At 38.7% G+C, this 13,093-nt stretch overlaps 1 protein-coding gene across 1 annotated transcript; it reads right to left on the bottom strand.

Moving 5' to 3' along the window:
• Positions 1-6,888: 6,888 nt before the first annotated feature.
• Positions 6,889-7,494, bottom strand: LOC106392860. The gene has a single exon (XM_013833638.1). The coding sequence runs from the start codon at positions 7,492-7,494 to the stop codon at positions 6,889-6,891; it is 606 nt and encodes a 201-aa protein (XP_013689092.1).
• Positions 7,495-13,093: the final 5,599 nt, after the last annotated feature.

Genomic DNA, 13,093 nt, shown 5'->3' with positions numbered 1-13,093 from the left:
CACACTAGACCAGGTATATGTTTTGCCGTAAACCTCCTATCAAGATTTAGTTCTTGTCCGACCCAAAGGCACTGGAACGGAATTAAACATATCCTACGTTACCTACAAGGAACTAAGGATTTGGGTCTATTTTATACCAATGAAACCAAAGATGGTTTGGTAGGCTTTGCAGATGAAGGCTACTTATCTGATCCACACCATGGTCGGTCCCAAACTGGTTATGTGTTCACTCATGGTGGTACTGCTATATCATGGCGTTCCATGAAACAAACTATAGCAGCCACTTCATCTAATCACTCAGAAATTCTTGCCATGCATGAGGCAAGTCGTGAGTGTGTATGGTTGAGGTCCATGACCCAACACATCCGATCAGATAGTGGAATGGTCAAGGACAATGGTCCGACCATAATATATGAAGATAATGCTGCTTGCATTGCTCAAATCAAAGACGGGTATATCAAAGGTGACCGAACCAAACATATTCTACCCAAGTTCTTCTTTACTCATGAGTTGCAGAAAGCTGGAGAGGTCAACGTCCTTCAAATCCGGTCTAGTGAGAACTCAGCCAACCTCTTTACCAAGTCATTGCCCACTAGCACATTCAGGAAGTTCACGCAACAGATTGGCATACGAAGACTCAAGGACCTTCAGTGATGTCCAAATCAGGGGGAGTAATGTGTGTTGTACTCTTTTTCCTTTCTCTGGTTTCCCTTTTACCACATTGGGTTTTGGGTTTTCCGGGAGAGGTTTTAATGAGGCAACATTAGCATGTTACAAGCCCTATATGGTTATGGCATCCAAGGGGGAGTGTTATGAATCATGAAGTGGATGGTCCATAACCTAGACCATACAAGTTCAAGACTAGAGTCCATTGGAGGTTTACATCCAGCCATATGGAAGACCCATTCAACCTTAGTCTTTATGAGCTTGACCATGTCATTATGTAGAGTATCTTTGTAATCAATTCTCTCTTTAACTCCACCTTGTATGAACCACTATATATAGTGGTGTAAGCAATAAGAAATATACAACATATTCTCACAAATCTTCTCTCAAATCTTAACAATCAGTTTTTTCTTGCACTATTATTTCGTTTATTCTCTAACTATGTTGGAACTTGGAAGTACATCGCTTTCTCTAACTATTCTGTCATCATATTTTTTTGTCAACAATATGTATTAATTTTAAAATTCTGAAGGCAGTACGAGAGGATATGGGCTAGATAAGATAAGGTCTAGAAAGATTACAATAATAGATACAATTAAGTCAACCAAAGTAACTGAGTCAAGATTTGATCGGCATGCACGACACCTGTAGGGACATGCGTCATTGATATCACTCAAATTACCCTATAAATGATTGATTTGTACTCTCTCAAATAAGATTTTCAATTCTAGTATTTAGTGATCGAATTCACAGGGAGCTAAGGCACACAATAGATCAATCTAGTTATATAGTTAAGCTAGATTGAAAGGTTTTAAAGCAGTAAATAAACAGTGGTGAACAAATAATTGTTCAGTTGATTGATTGGGTTTTAAGGATTGATATGAGAGACGTTAGACTTAGGGTTTCTATTCAGTCAATCAGGATTATAGAAATATAGACAACTAAGTATATATGGATATTCTAGAACTCAAACAATTAGAATACTCGATCAACTTTCGTATATTTAGACTATCTATCGCCGGATCTATGACATCAGTTGTCACTTGTTGGTCCTGAGAAAGTGTGGATCGATTCCAACAACGAGGTGTCGATCAATACACCTTTCAGCCCGTCGATTGATGCAACTAGTGAGTTGTCGATCGACGTTCCTTCTAGGGAGCGTTACGAACGGGTTTGAACGTGTTCATTGGGTTAACTAAATCAGTTTCCGCTTGTTTCTAGCAATCCTAGAACAACCTAAACTATTTCAAACAAAGAACCAATATTCCAAATGCGCCCTAATATCTATAGGAAGGTCCTAGTTAGCTACTCTAGAACACATGCATTAAGAACAGTCTAGTTGATTAATATCCTGACACTTAGCAATTCTATATTTTGGGCTAATCCCTCATGAATATATGAACCTTAAATCTAACAAGATGAACTACTCAGACATGGCTAAGCAATTTATAACAATAAAATAAGTAAACTGCATCAATAAGATAGAGTAAAGAAACTGGAGTTCCAATCAAAAAGCTCTGAAGGAGTTCTTGGATCTTCTCTCCAAATCTAAGACTCTAAGTATTTTTCTATATGAAAAGTAGAAAGTATGAAAACGTGTGTTGCCTAGAACAATGGCAGAGCACATAAATATTAGGTTAAAACTCGTCAGGGGTAATATGGTAATTCTGGTGGTACTTGAACTTTATGTCGGCTGGAACCCAATCTGGTTTCTGCGCGCTTCGCTGTCGATCGATACCACAGAGTGTGTGTCGATCGATTGTTGCCTTCGCCCAACGATCGATAGTCATGGTCGATGGTCAACTTCGGGTCTTTATCATTTTATCTCCAAAATGCACCAAAATCACTACTTTCCTCCAAATCAATCCAAAACCTGAATACATACTAGAAAGACTCCAAAACATATATAATGTATTTGAAAACACCTATATACCATGGCTAAAAATGGGTAAAATCCATGGTATGTCACACCCCCAAACTTACTCTTTTGCTTGTCCTCAAGCAAAACAACAAGCAGTCTCTATGGAAGCGGTTTGAAAACAGCAGGGACTCACATAATTTAAGAACTTACTATCATCACCTCAACAATTTTGCAACCACATAGAATCAATCTTAACTTAGAAGTACTTTCTATGCAATATCCTAGCTTAGCAACCAATTCCAGTCATCCAGCAACTTAATTAATCATGTCTGACTAACCCCTCTACTGACCTCACTTCATAAATATACATTAAAGGTGAAGGCTTTACCTTGAGAGTATCGATCACTGGACACATTGACTCTTACTCAAACAAGTATCTGAACACACATGTAGTCTTATCTAGTTCTTTTCCTCCCTCTCTTCTCACTTCTTCTCAGTCAATGTCTCCTTTTTTTAAAGGGTGTCATTTTATTTTTTTAATTGACTGAGATATTTTGGACAGGTTTCCATGAATCAAACTCTAATGGTTGTAGCCACCAAATTCTATTCACTTCTTTTTGACATTTATCTCTTTCTAGAATTTTTTATGAATCAAGTTTTAATGGTTGTAGCCACCAAATTCTGTTCTAATCCTTTTTAAAACTGAAGGGGAGAGAGAGGGGAACTAGCGACACACAGACTTTTTACCTTCCAGACTTGCAGAAGAAATCCGATCCAATGTATACCAAGCCCCAATACAAGCAAGTTAAGCTCAATTAAGTAGGAGGTCAGCTTTGGTTCTTCCAAATATTCTCAGCAAGTGTGAATAACTGGTAGGCTGATCCACTGTAGCATCTCTAGTACAATCTGCAGTCAATAATTCTAAGAATGGTGCTAATGAGTGGTTAGATGAGTAAGGAAAATTGTAGAAGTTCATTGTCCACAAGTAAATAATATTAGTAAACCTCTCCCCCCCCCCCAGACTTAAATTACACTATCACCAGCGTATATCTAGTCGGAGTTTGGTGAGAATATAAATCATAAGTACTAATTGTAACAAGGAGAACGATAATACTTGATCGTTGATATCGATGTCGATCGACACAGGAATGTGTCTATCGATCGGTGCTAGGGTCGTGATGTTGATCGATGTCGACCTTGTCTAATTTGTCGATGACAAGTAACCTCTCCTTGGTTCTCATTTTTGGTTTTTTCTTTTTTTTAGACCTGCAATATGGTAAAAGTGAAAATAAATAACATGTAAAAAATAAAGCTATATGAAATACCTAATAGTGGGTTGCCTCCCACTCAGTGCTTTGTTATAGTCATTTAGCTTGACTTTGGAGGTTGTTTTTGGCTAGTAATAATCAAAGTGACCACTTGGTTGTATGCAAGTGTCCACTTCATCTTTGCTCATCTGAAACCAAGTGCTAATGAAGCTTCTTATGGCTTCATCCCCTCTGGTCCATTGATTCTTCAATCTTTCTCTAGCAACCTCACTTGCATGCTCCTATGCTGAAGATTCTCAATGCTGCGCTGTTGTATTTCAAGTCTGGCATATGATGTTTCTGAAATGTCCTTCAGCTCCTGGTAGACATCTTCTTTCAATAAGTCTTGAGAGAAAGTGATCTCATCAAGCTTATCATGTAGTGACTTCTCAGTAACCAGCTTTCTTTGTCGTTCTGTGTAGTCACTGCCGATCAATGGTCGAGTCCTTATGTCGACCGATGGTGACGGTTCTGCTTGAGAATCGAGTTGTCTCTGAATCATAACCATCTCCTGTTGCAAAGCGTCCAGGCGTGTGGTCAGGAAATCTACACTATCACGTAGTGGGTAGTAAACAGGGAAATCGGCTAATTCATACATCAACAGAGGACCGCGGTTCCGGTCAGTACACACACTGAGTACCTGTGCAAATTCATACACGAACACATGATTAATTCAAATTTCATACATAAACAATCACATTATGTCTAATACATACTTTGACCATGATTCTGTTAGTCAAATGGTTGCGGTGGCTTAGGTGGATTTAACGGATGCTTACGTGGAATTATGATATAATGATGTGTCAATATAATATATTTTTTCTCAAAAATCGTTTTCCCTAAACAACGTCGTTTTGTTCTCTTCATTTAGAAAAAAAAAAATTTCCTTTTGCATACATGGCAATCAAACCTAGGTTCTACTTGAAACTCAACAGAAAGACAAACCACTGGGCCACATAAGTTAATTGATATATACTCTCGTAGTCCTTTTATATGTATAATCATCTGTTATTCTAATATTTCAATCTTTTTCCTCTTTTTTTTTTTAAAAAGATCTTCTTCCTCTTGTTTCTCTGTTTATTTCATTCAATCTCTTTCTCTCGTTTTTTTCTTAATAATCTAGATCTCTTCTTCTCATGGTCGAGGAAGATAGGTTTGCACGTGCACCCTCATCATGACTGAAGTTTTTTTCAGATTTGTCTCCTAGACCATAATTATATTTGATTTGGTTTTGAATTTGGTATTGATTGCTTAATCTCGTCACATTATGTAACTGGTCGAGGAGGATAGGTTTTCTGTAATTAGATATATGAGAAGAAGAGAAAGCGAAGATGAAATAGCAAAGCAACATATACATTAAGAATAAAACCATAGATACAACATTCACTAGTTCTTCTTTGGCTTATTGGTTTTGCTTATGTGGTTTTACTCATCCAACCTGGGTTCAACTCTCCCACAAGCATAATCCATTATATTTTTTTTTTCATAATTAAAAGACTAAAATGACGCCGTTTTGATTTTCACCCGATTTAAGCCATTTCATCGCCACAGCATCTTTAGTTAACAATCAACTAACATTTAAAAAACAAATTCACGGTCAAAGTATGTATAAGCCTTAATGTGATTGTTTGTGCATGAAATTTGAATTACTCAGGTGTTCATGTATGAATTTGCACAGGTACTCAGTGTGTGTACTGATCGGGACCACGGTCCTCTGTTGATGTATGAATTGGCCGATTTCCCGTAGTAAACACCATCAAGCCGATAGGTGAATGATTGTAACCTAGCTTCGAATGGTGCTAGTCGAGCGTCGATCGATTCTTGGATGATGGCGTCGATCGATGTTTTAGTGTGAGCGTCGATCGATGTTGATCTTCCTGTGCCGACTCCATGTTGTTTTTGAAGAATGGCTATGTCTTGCTCCATCTCATCTGTGCGTGTGGTTAACCAACTGATATTGTTGTCGAATGGATAATAGATGTCATCGAGCCTCTTCGAATGGAAATCATCTGAAGTTCTGATAACTCTGTAGATTCCATCTACTAGAGCATCAATCTCCACTTTTATGTAGCTGTTATGTGCTGGCACGGTCGGTATGGGTACATTTGCGTACTCTGGTAGACCAATGCAGATGTGGCCAACCATTGCGGCTCTCTGTAGAATAGCTCGGATGTCCTCCTTGGACACATGGATGATTCTTCCATCTTCATCATGTGCAAATCCATCCTCAACTTTGTATACACCATACTCGTCTCGACTCTCCGAGCGAGGTTTCTGCTTCCTGTTCAACTGAAGTGTGCTTCGGCTGGATTCGAACTGACCGTCGATCGATGTTGTGGCTCCGTCGTCGATCGATGGTGGATCCTCTGATCTTTTCTTGGGGTTGAAGAAATTACTGGACCCATTCATGGCAATGATATCAGCTATGTCCTCCTTGGATATGTTGAGAATGCGTCTATCCGTTGCTCTTGCTTGGCCTTCTGGATCTCTGAAAATACCAAATTCATCTGGAGTTTGATAACCATAATCTTTATTATCTTTAACTTGTACCTCAAGATTTGGTTTTTGATGATCGTCGATCGATAGCCTGTTGTTGCTGTCGATCGATGGTAACATCGCATCTGTAAATGATGCACGGAGAAATCCTATGTCATCCATGGCAAGACTGTGGTACTCGATGCTCTTCTCCCTGTGGTAATCCTCGTCATACTCATCAGTTCTCGTCTCAGGTAGATCAGTGTCCACTGCGTATCTCTCATGAAGGCTATCATCTGCCCAACTGCCAATAGAATAATTGCCATGTATGTTGATCGAGTCACCGTAGTAGTAGTCAATTGCTGTCTGAGGCTGTGTAGCAACGTCAAAGCACATATAGCAGTGTGATGGCAAAGTGAAAGTCTCATTCGCAGGACTGCTGTCGATCGATTTTCTGGACGTGTTGTCGATTGGTGGATGAATGTCTCTGTTGATCGATGATGGAGCCCAGCTGTCGATCGATTCTGAATATACGGTTTCATATTTATCCTTATAATTGCAGTGGCATCCTACAATGAATCATGTGTTAACCCCAGTTTCGGACGTCCGTGGCCTCACAACTCTGACGGGATCATAGTGGACATCGGGATTTATTAGTATTAGACACAGCTGATTTGTCTGCATGTTGCAAACTGCTCCAACAGTGTCCATGAAAGCTCTCCCAAGCAGGAGAGAATGATTCTTGTTCTGCTTGTTTTCCAGGACATGGAAGTCAACTAGAACTAGTGCCTTTCCAATCTGCACCTCAAGGTCTCTGATGATTCCTCCTGAGTTCCTCGTAGAATGATCCACGAAAGTGAATGAATCCTTCGAAGGCTCTATCTTCATACCCAAATGTTCTGACATTACCTTAGGTAGAATACTGACTGATGAACCTGTGTCACACATCGCACATGGAAATTCAATGCCCTTAACCAAGTAAGGCACTACAAATTTCTCAGGATCGCTCTTCTTTAGTGTAATCCTCTGCTTCATCCTATCTCTGATCTGATCAAAGAATCTATGTATGTCCTGTTCAGTTTCCTTGGTTTCCCTGAAGAACATCCACAACCTGTGGGTAAAGTAAGCCTCCTCAAATGGCTTGTCCAAGGGTATTCTGAGAACTCTTTTGGTGAAGCTATCCATCTCCTTCTCATTAACTCCTCCCTTGAGATGCTTAGGAATCTTTTCCTTTTTTTTCCTCAAGGTTCTTCTCTCAGATGTCTGATCACGGCTCTAGTGCATCATCTGAAAGCTGTTCGAAGTTATCGGCCATGTATTTTGAAGGTTGAGATGGGTTTCTGAGTGCATTTAGTCGCGCTACGTCTATCTTTGGTAACTGCACTTGGTAGGTTAGTGGTGGTTGTCGATCAATGCTAGATGCATTGTGTAGATTGTCGGTTGAGTCTGAGTGTCGATCGGCGGCTGAATCCCGTTGTCAATTGATGTATGACTTCTTGATGCGGAAGGGTTTGGGTGGATGAGGGTGTTTAGCTGCGAACTCCTCGTGAGTTAGGATTCTGACTGTCATGCATGCTACAACCTCCTCTGTCGATCGATGTGGAGAAATTGATGTCGATCGATGTACGCCTGCCTCCGTCAGTCGATTCTCAAAGCTTGGCATCGATCGACACCAATGTGAACCGCCGAAACTCATGAAGCTTTCGACTTGGAAATCGCCCTCCTGAAGCTTCTCCTCCTTAACCACTTGCCAGAAATTATCATCCTTGATGGCATTCACGTGGTGCTTCAGTGATTCATCTCCTTTACCCTTCATGAAGGCTTCCTGCCTTTTAATAGTGTCTGCAGTCTGAACCACTTGTGTCTCCAACTTCTTCACATGTGTGTTCAATGACTCAAACTTTGAGTCCAACTCTGAGTAGACAGCATCAATCTTCCCATTCAATTCACCATTAACTTCTACTGGCCCTCAAGAACTTGATCAAGCATGGACTCTATCTTTCTCTCCCTAGTCTGTTGTGGCTGATTTTTGTAGTAGGAATTTCCATTGGGTTTGTTGCGGCTGTTGTAGTTGCTGCTGTAGGGTTTCTGGTACTATGAACTCTGGTTGTATCCACTCTTCTAACCATTGCCATATGAGTTTATGTATCCACTCTGATTTCCAGCCCTCTGATTCTGAAAGCCTGAACCACTGACAAAGTTCACATCCTCTTATTCTTCCATGTCGCTGTTGACATCTACAGCTTCTACATCCTCTGCAAATCTAACTTGTTTCTTGAGAAGCTTGTGAACACTGTCTAGCTTAGCTTTTACATCTCCAACTCCTCCTTCCCTATGGCAGGGGCCGATATTTTTTTTCTCGAAATCAGTGTTCTTGGTGCTGTTGCTGGATGTCAAGTTCTCAATAAGTCTAATCGCCTCCTCTAGATTCCTAGTGTTGAAGTTTCCATCACTAGCTGAGTCTAGAGCCATCTAATATGCCAGCGTGATGCCTCTGAAGAAAGTTTTGAGTAGCTGCACTTGATTGAATCCATGGTGTGGGAAATCTCTCTGATATGACTTGAATCTGATCCAGGAGCTTTTGAATGACTCTGTAGGCTCATGTGTGAATGTAGCAATCTTGCTCCTCAAGTCTTCAGTGGGTGCCTCATCAAAGAAATGGCATAGGAATGCATTCTTGATTTTAACCCAGGATGTCAGAGATCATGGTGGTAACTACTTAAGCCAGTGTGAAGCCTCTCCATAAAGTGAGTACTTGAAGAGCTTGCAAAACAGATAGTCCTCAGGGACTCCATTGGCTTTGATAATAGAAACTAGATCCTCAAACCTCTCCAGATGGTCCATAGGATGCTCGTATGATAACCCACAATAGAGTGTTTGTCCCACGAGTGTAAAGTACGGATGCTTCAACTCAAAGTCTTGCCTCTGTATGGCTGGAGAACGGATAGCAGATATGTTCTCGTAGTATTGATCTGACCTGTTGTAATCAGCTAATGTCCTCGGTCTAGCAGCCTCACCTACAGCTTGAGTAGCTGCAATATCAGCATCAGAATCAGGGATTACAGCCCCCTGATCATCTATCTTCTGACCTGCTGCATTACATAGATGACTCTCCTGGTCATGCAGGTTCCCAGTTGCATCCTGAATTAGTAGTAGTGTCGCAATCATGTTTTGTGGCTCAGTGTCGATCGATGTCCTAGGTGGAATGTTGATCGATGTTTGGTTGGTATGGACGGTCGACGGAGGAGCAGATTAGGTTGGCGGTGGAATGTGAGTGTCGGTCGACGGACATGTGTTGTTGTCGATCGATGAGGTACGTTTTCCTTTGCGGATGGTGCGTTCTAGTAGTGCAGGATCTGAAAAGAGAAGTGTTTGTTCCTTATTTCTTTTGGTACTGTTGGGCATGCACCTGAAAAGACAAGAAAAAAAATTATCAGTTTTTTGCAAGTAACAATAACCTAGACTAAACCTAAATAAGTTTGATCTAATGGAGATCGAAGCTCCCCGGCAACGGCGCCAAATTTGATATCACTCAAAATTTTTTTTTTTTTTGAATGAATGTAAAATTTATTCAATCAAAACTTCTTTTACATCAAGTGCATCAGTTTTTGATTTGGTTTTACAATCTAATGAACTACAAACCAATTTCCTCAACTCTACACTTCTTCATTTAGGAACCTTCTTGTCTTGATCCAAACCAAATGCACAGGCTATCCTTAAGGTAGTTTTGACCCTTACCCTTTACTGCTAGAAGCTACAGTCTGATCAATTTATCTACCCATTTAATCAACACCATTTCATCCTTTGGTTTCTCACCATGCCTACGCCCATTGTGTTCCCTCAAATTACCCTATAAGTGACTTGTACTCTCTCAAATAAGAGGTTCAATTGTACCATTTAGGGATCGAATTCACATTGAGCTAAGGCACACAATAGATCTATCTAGTTATATAGTCAAGCTAGATTGAAAGGTTTTAAAGTAGTAAATAAGTAGTGGTGAACAAGTAATTGTTCAGTTGATTAATGATTGGGTTTTAAGGATTGATATGGGAGACGTTAGACTTAGGGTTTCTATTCAGTCAATCATGATTATAGAGATATAGACTACTAAGTATATATGGATATTCTAGAACTCAAACAATTAGAATAGTCAATCAACTTTCGTTTATTTAAATCAGCTTTCGCTTGTTTCTAGCAATCCTAGCCCAACCTAAACAATTTCAGACAAAGAACCAATCTTCCGAATGCGTTCTAATATCTATAGGCAATGTCCTAGTTAGCTACTCTAGAACACATGCATTAAGAATAGTCTAGTTAATTAATATCCTGACACTTAGCAATTCTCTATTTTGGGCTAATTCCTCATGAATATTTGAACCCTAAATCTAACAAGATAAACTACTTAGACATGGCTAAGCAATTCATGACAATAACATAAGTAAACTGCATAAATAAGATAGAGTAGAGGAACTGGAGTTCCAATCACAAAGTTCTGAAGGAGTTCTTGGATCTTCTCTCCAAATCTAAGACTCTAAGTATTTTGCTGTATGAAAAGTAGAAAGTATGAAAGCGTGTGTTGCCTAGAACAATGGCAGAGCACATAAATATTAGGTTAAAACTCGCCAGGGGTAATCTGGTAATTTTTGTGGGACTTGGGCTTTAAGTAGGCTGCTGGAACTCAATCCTGTTTCTGCACGCTTCGCCTTCGATCGATACCACATAGTGTGTGTCGATCGATTGTTGCGTTCGCCCATCGATCGATAGTCGTGGTCGATGGTCAACTTCGGGTCTTTATCATTTTATCTCCAAAATGCATCAAAATCACTATTTTCCTCCAAATCACTCCAAAACCTGAAATCATACTAGAAAGACTCCAAAACAACTATAATGTATTTGAAAATACCTATATACCATGGCTAAAAGTGGGTAAAATACATGGTATATCAGTCATTCAAGCTAGGGAGTCTCCACCGACTCGCCAAAATCTCTGCCATCACGAGCTTCGCTGGAATCGATGCCTCTGCCTACTTCTTCCTTCTGTTGAAAACAGAAACCTCGTCGATTGAATTCTTTATGTACATGTGTATCCACCCTGCGCGCTTTCTCCTCTTGGCCACTGATGAATCTACGAGGACTTGAACTAACTCCCTAGATGTTAACACCATCCTTGCTTCTGGATGGTTGTAACATACCCTATTTTGGAACACTTTCCTTTATGGAAAGTTCTAAATCTATCGACTCTGAACACAATCACCGAAGGAAAACGAGAAAACTCAACTTTCAATTCTTCGAATAGATACTTTGCTTATGATATCACAGAACAAAGATTGACTTTTCCACAAATTGAAACTGAAGATGGCCAACAAAGTAGAAAAGCCCTTAGACTTGATCAGTAAATCTAATCTCCCGAATTAATTTAAAAATAGAAGAGAAAGAGAACTCTAGACCTAAAATAGAATCCGAAACCGGAAAATAATATCCGCGATGGAAGCAAAAGATTCGAACACATCAAAAAATATATACACCGCTATTAGTCAAATAACAAAAAGTAACCAAAAAAAGGTGATAACTGGTGGCTCATCAGCCACCGCCGGCCACCAAATACAGTCGGAAAAAATAGTTTTTAGTTTTTAGAGAGAAGGGAAAAAATTTAGAGAGGAAGAGAGAGAGATAGTTTTGGGTTTGATCGTGCTCGTACTATTGTGTCATCAAATGAATTCAACGAGGTTAATTTTATCCCCCTTTCTTCAGAAAAAGAAAGTGTTAAAGACTTTTTTTTGGTTCGTTATAATGTTAAATCTTTACTTTACATTTTTCTTTAATTTTAATCATTTGTAATTGAGTAAACCGGGATAAAGATGAGGCGAAATGGAATAGTGACGCACCAATGATTTGAAAGGTCGAATCATATCATAGTTCATAGGTCTACCAATATTTGATCTTTGTCAAATCAAAATATTTATATAATAGCATCAAATAGTTTTAAGTTTTTTACATACCATCCAATAAATATTTACAAATGTCATTTTAATATATATATCTAATTGTTTATCTTTGTCAACTATATTTTGCAGCCATTTGTTTTGTTCCATCTTGTTTTTTACTTTATTTTTGCCGAGATGGACCAGCTATAAGGTTCTATGTTTGTAAAATCTTTTAATCATTCTAATGATATTTACAATTTAGCAACAACAAAAAACATCTAAAATACTGGTTTGTATTAGTGTTGTAGGTATCAAATTCGATTGAAAACATATTGAAAAACTTTTATTTGTAGATGAAAGATTGTATAAGAATATAAGATTTAACTGAATTAGTTTCATCAATTTTAATAATATCTACTATAATTTTATTTTTTATAAATTAAGGTTTGCCTTCATCATGAAAACTTTTATTTTTTTGATCTCTGTTTTTTTATTTAAAAAAAACTAATTAAGTAACTATTCCTTTTATAAGTGGTATTTTTTTCTCTTGATTTCATTGTATTATGTTAAAACTATAAATAATACAAATGATCCTTTTTAAAGTGTTTCTAGCAATATACATGTTTTTGCTATCCACCAGATCGAGCCTCCAGTGTGATTCCTTCAGTTTCCCCCATATGCGTTTCATTCAGCATTGTCAGGTCAAGGTGAAGCTTCTTCTCAGTCGGAGTTGATTACTATTAAAGCATTAATGAATCTGATATGCAATTTAATTCGACAATACAAAAGTTAATTAATTTAATTCTTTTTACCATAAATATTTTTTTTGTCGGCAATATCTATCGCGCTACAAAAGTCAC

Source organism: Brassica napus, chromosome C2, assembly GCF_020379485.1.
Source record: "Brassica napus cultivar Da-Ae chromosome C2, Da-Ae, whole genome shotgun sequence".
Classification (NCBI taxonomy): Eukaryota; Viridiplantae; Streptophyta; class Magnoliopsida; order Brassicales; family Brassicaceae; genus Brassica; species Brassica napus.
This window is presented reverse-complemented; position numbering and strand designations above follow the sequence as displayed.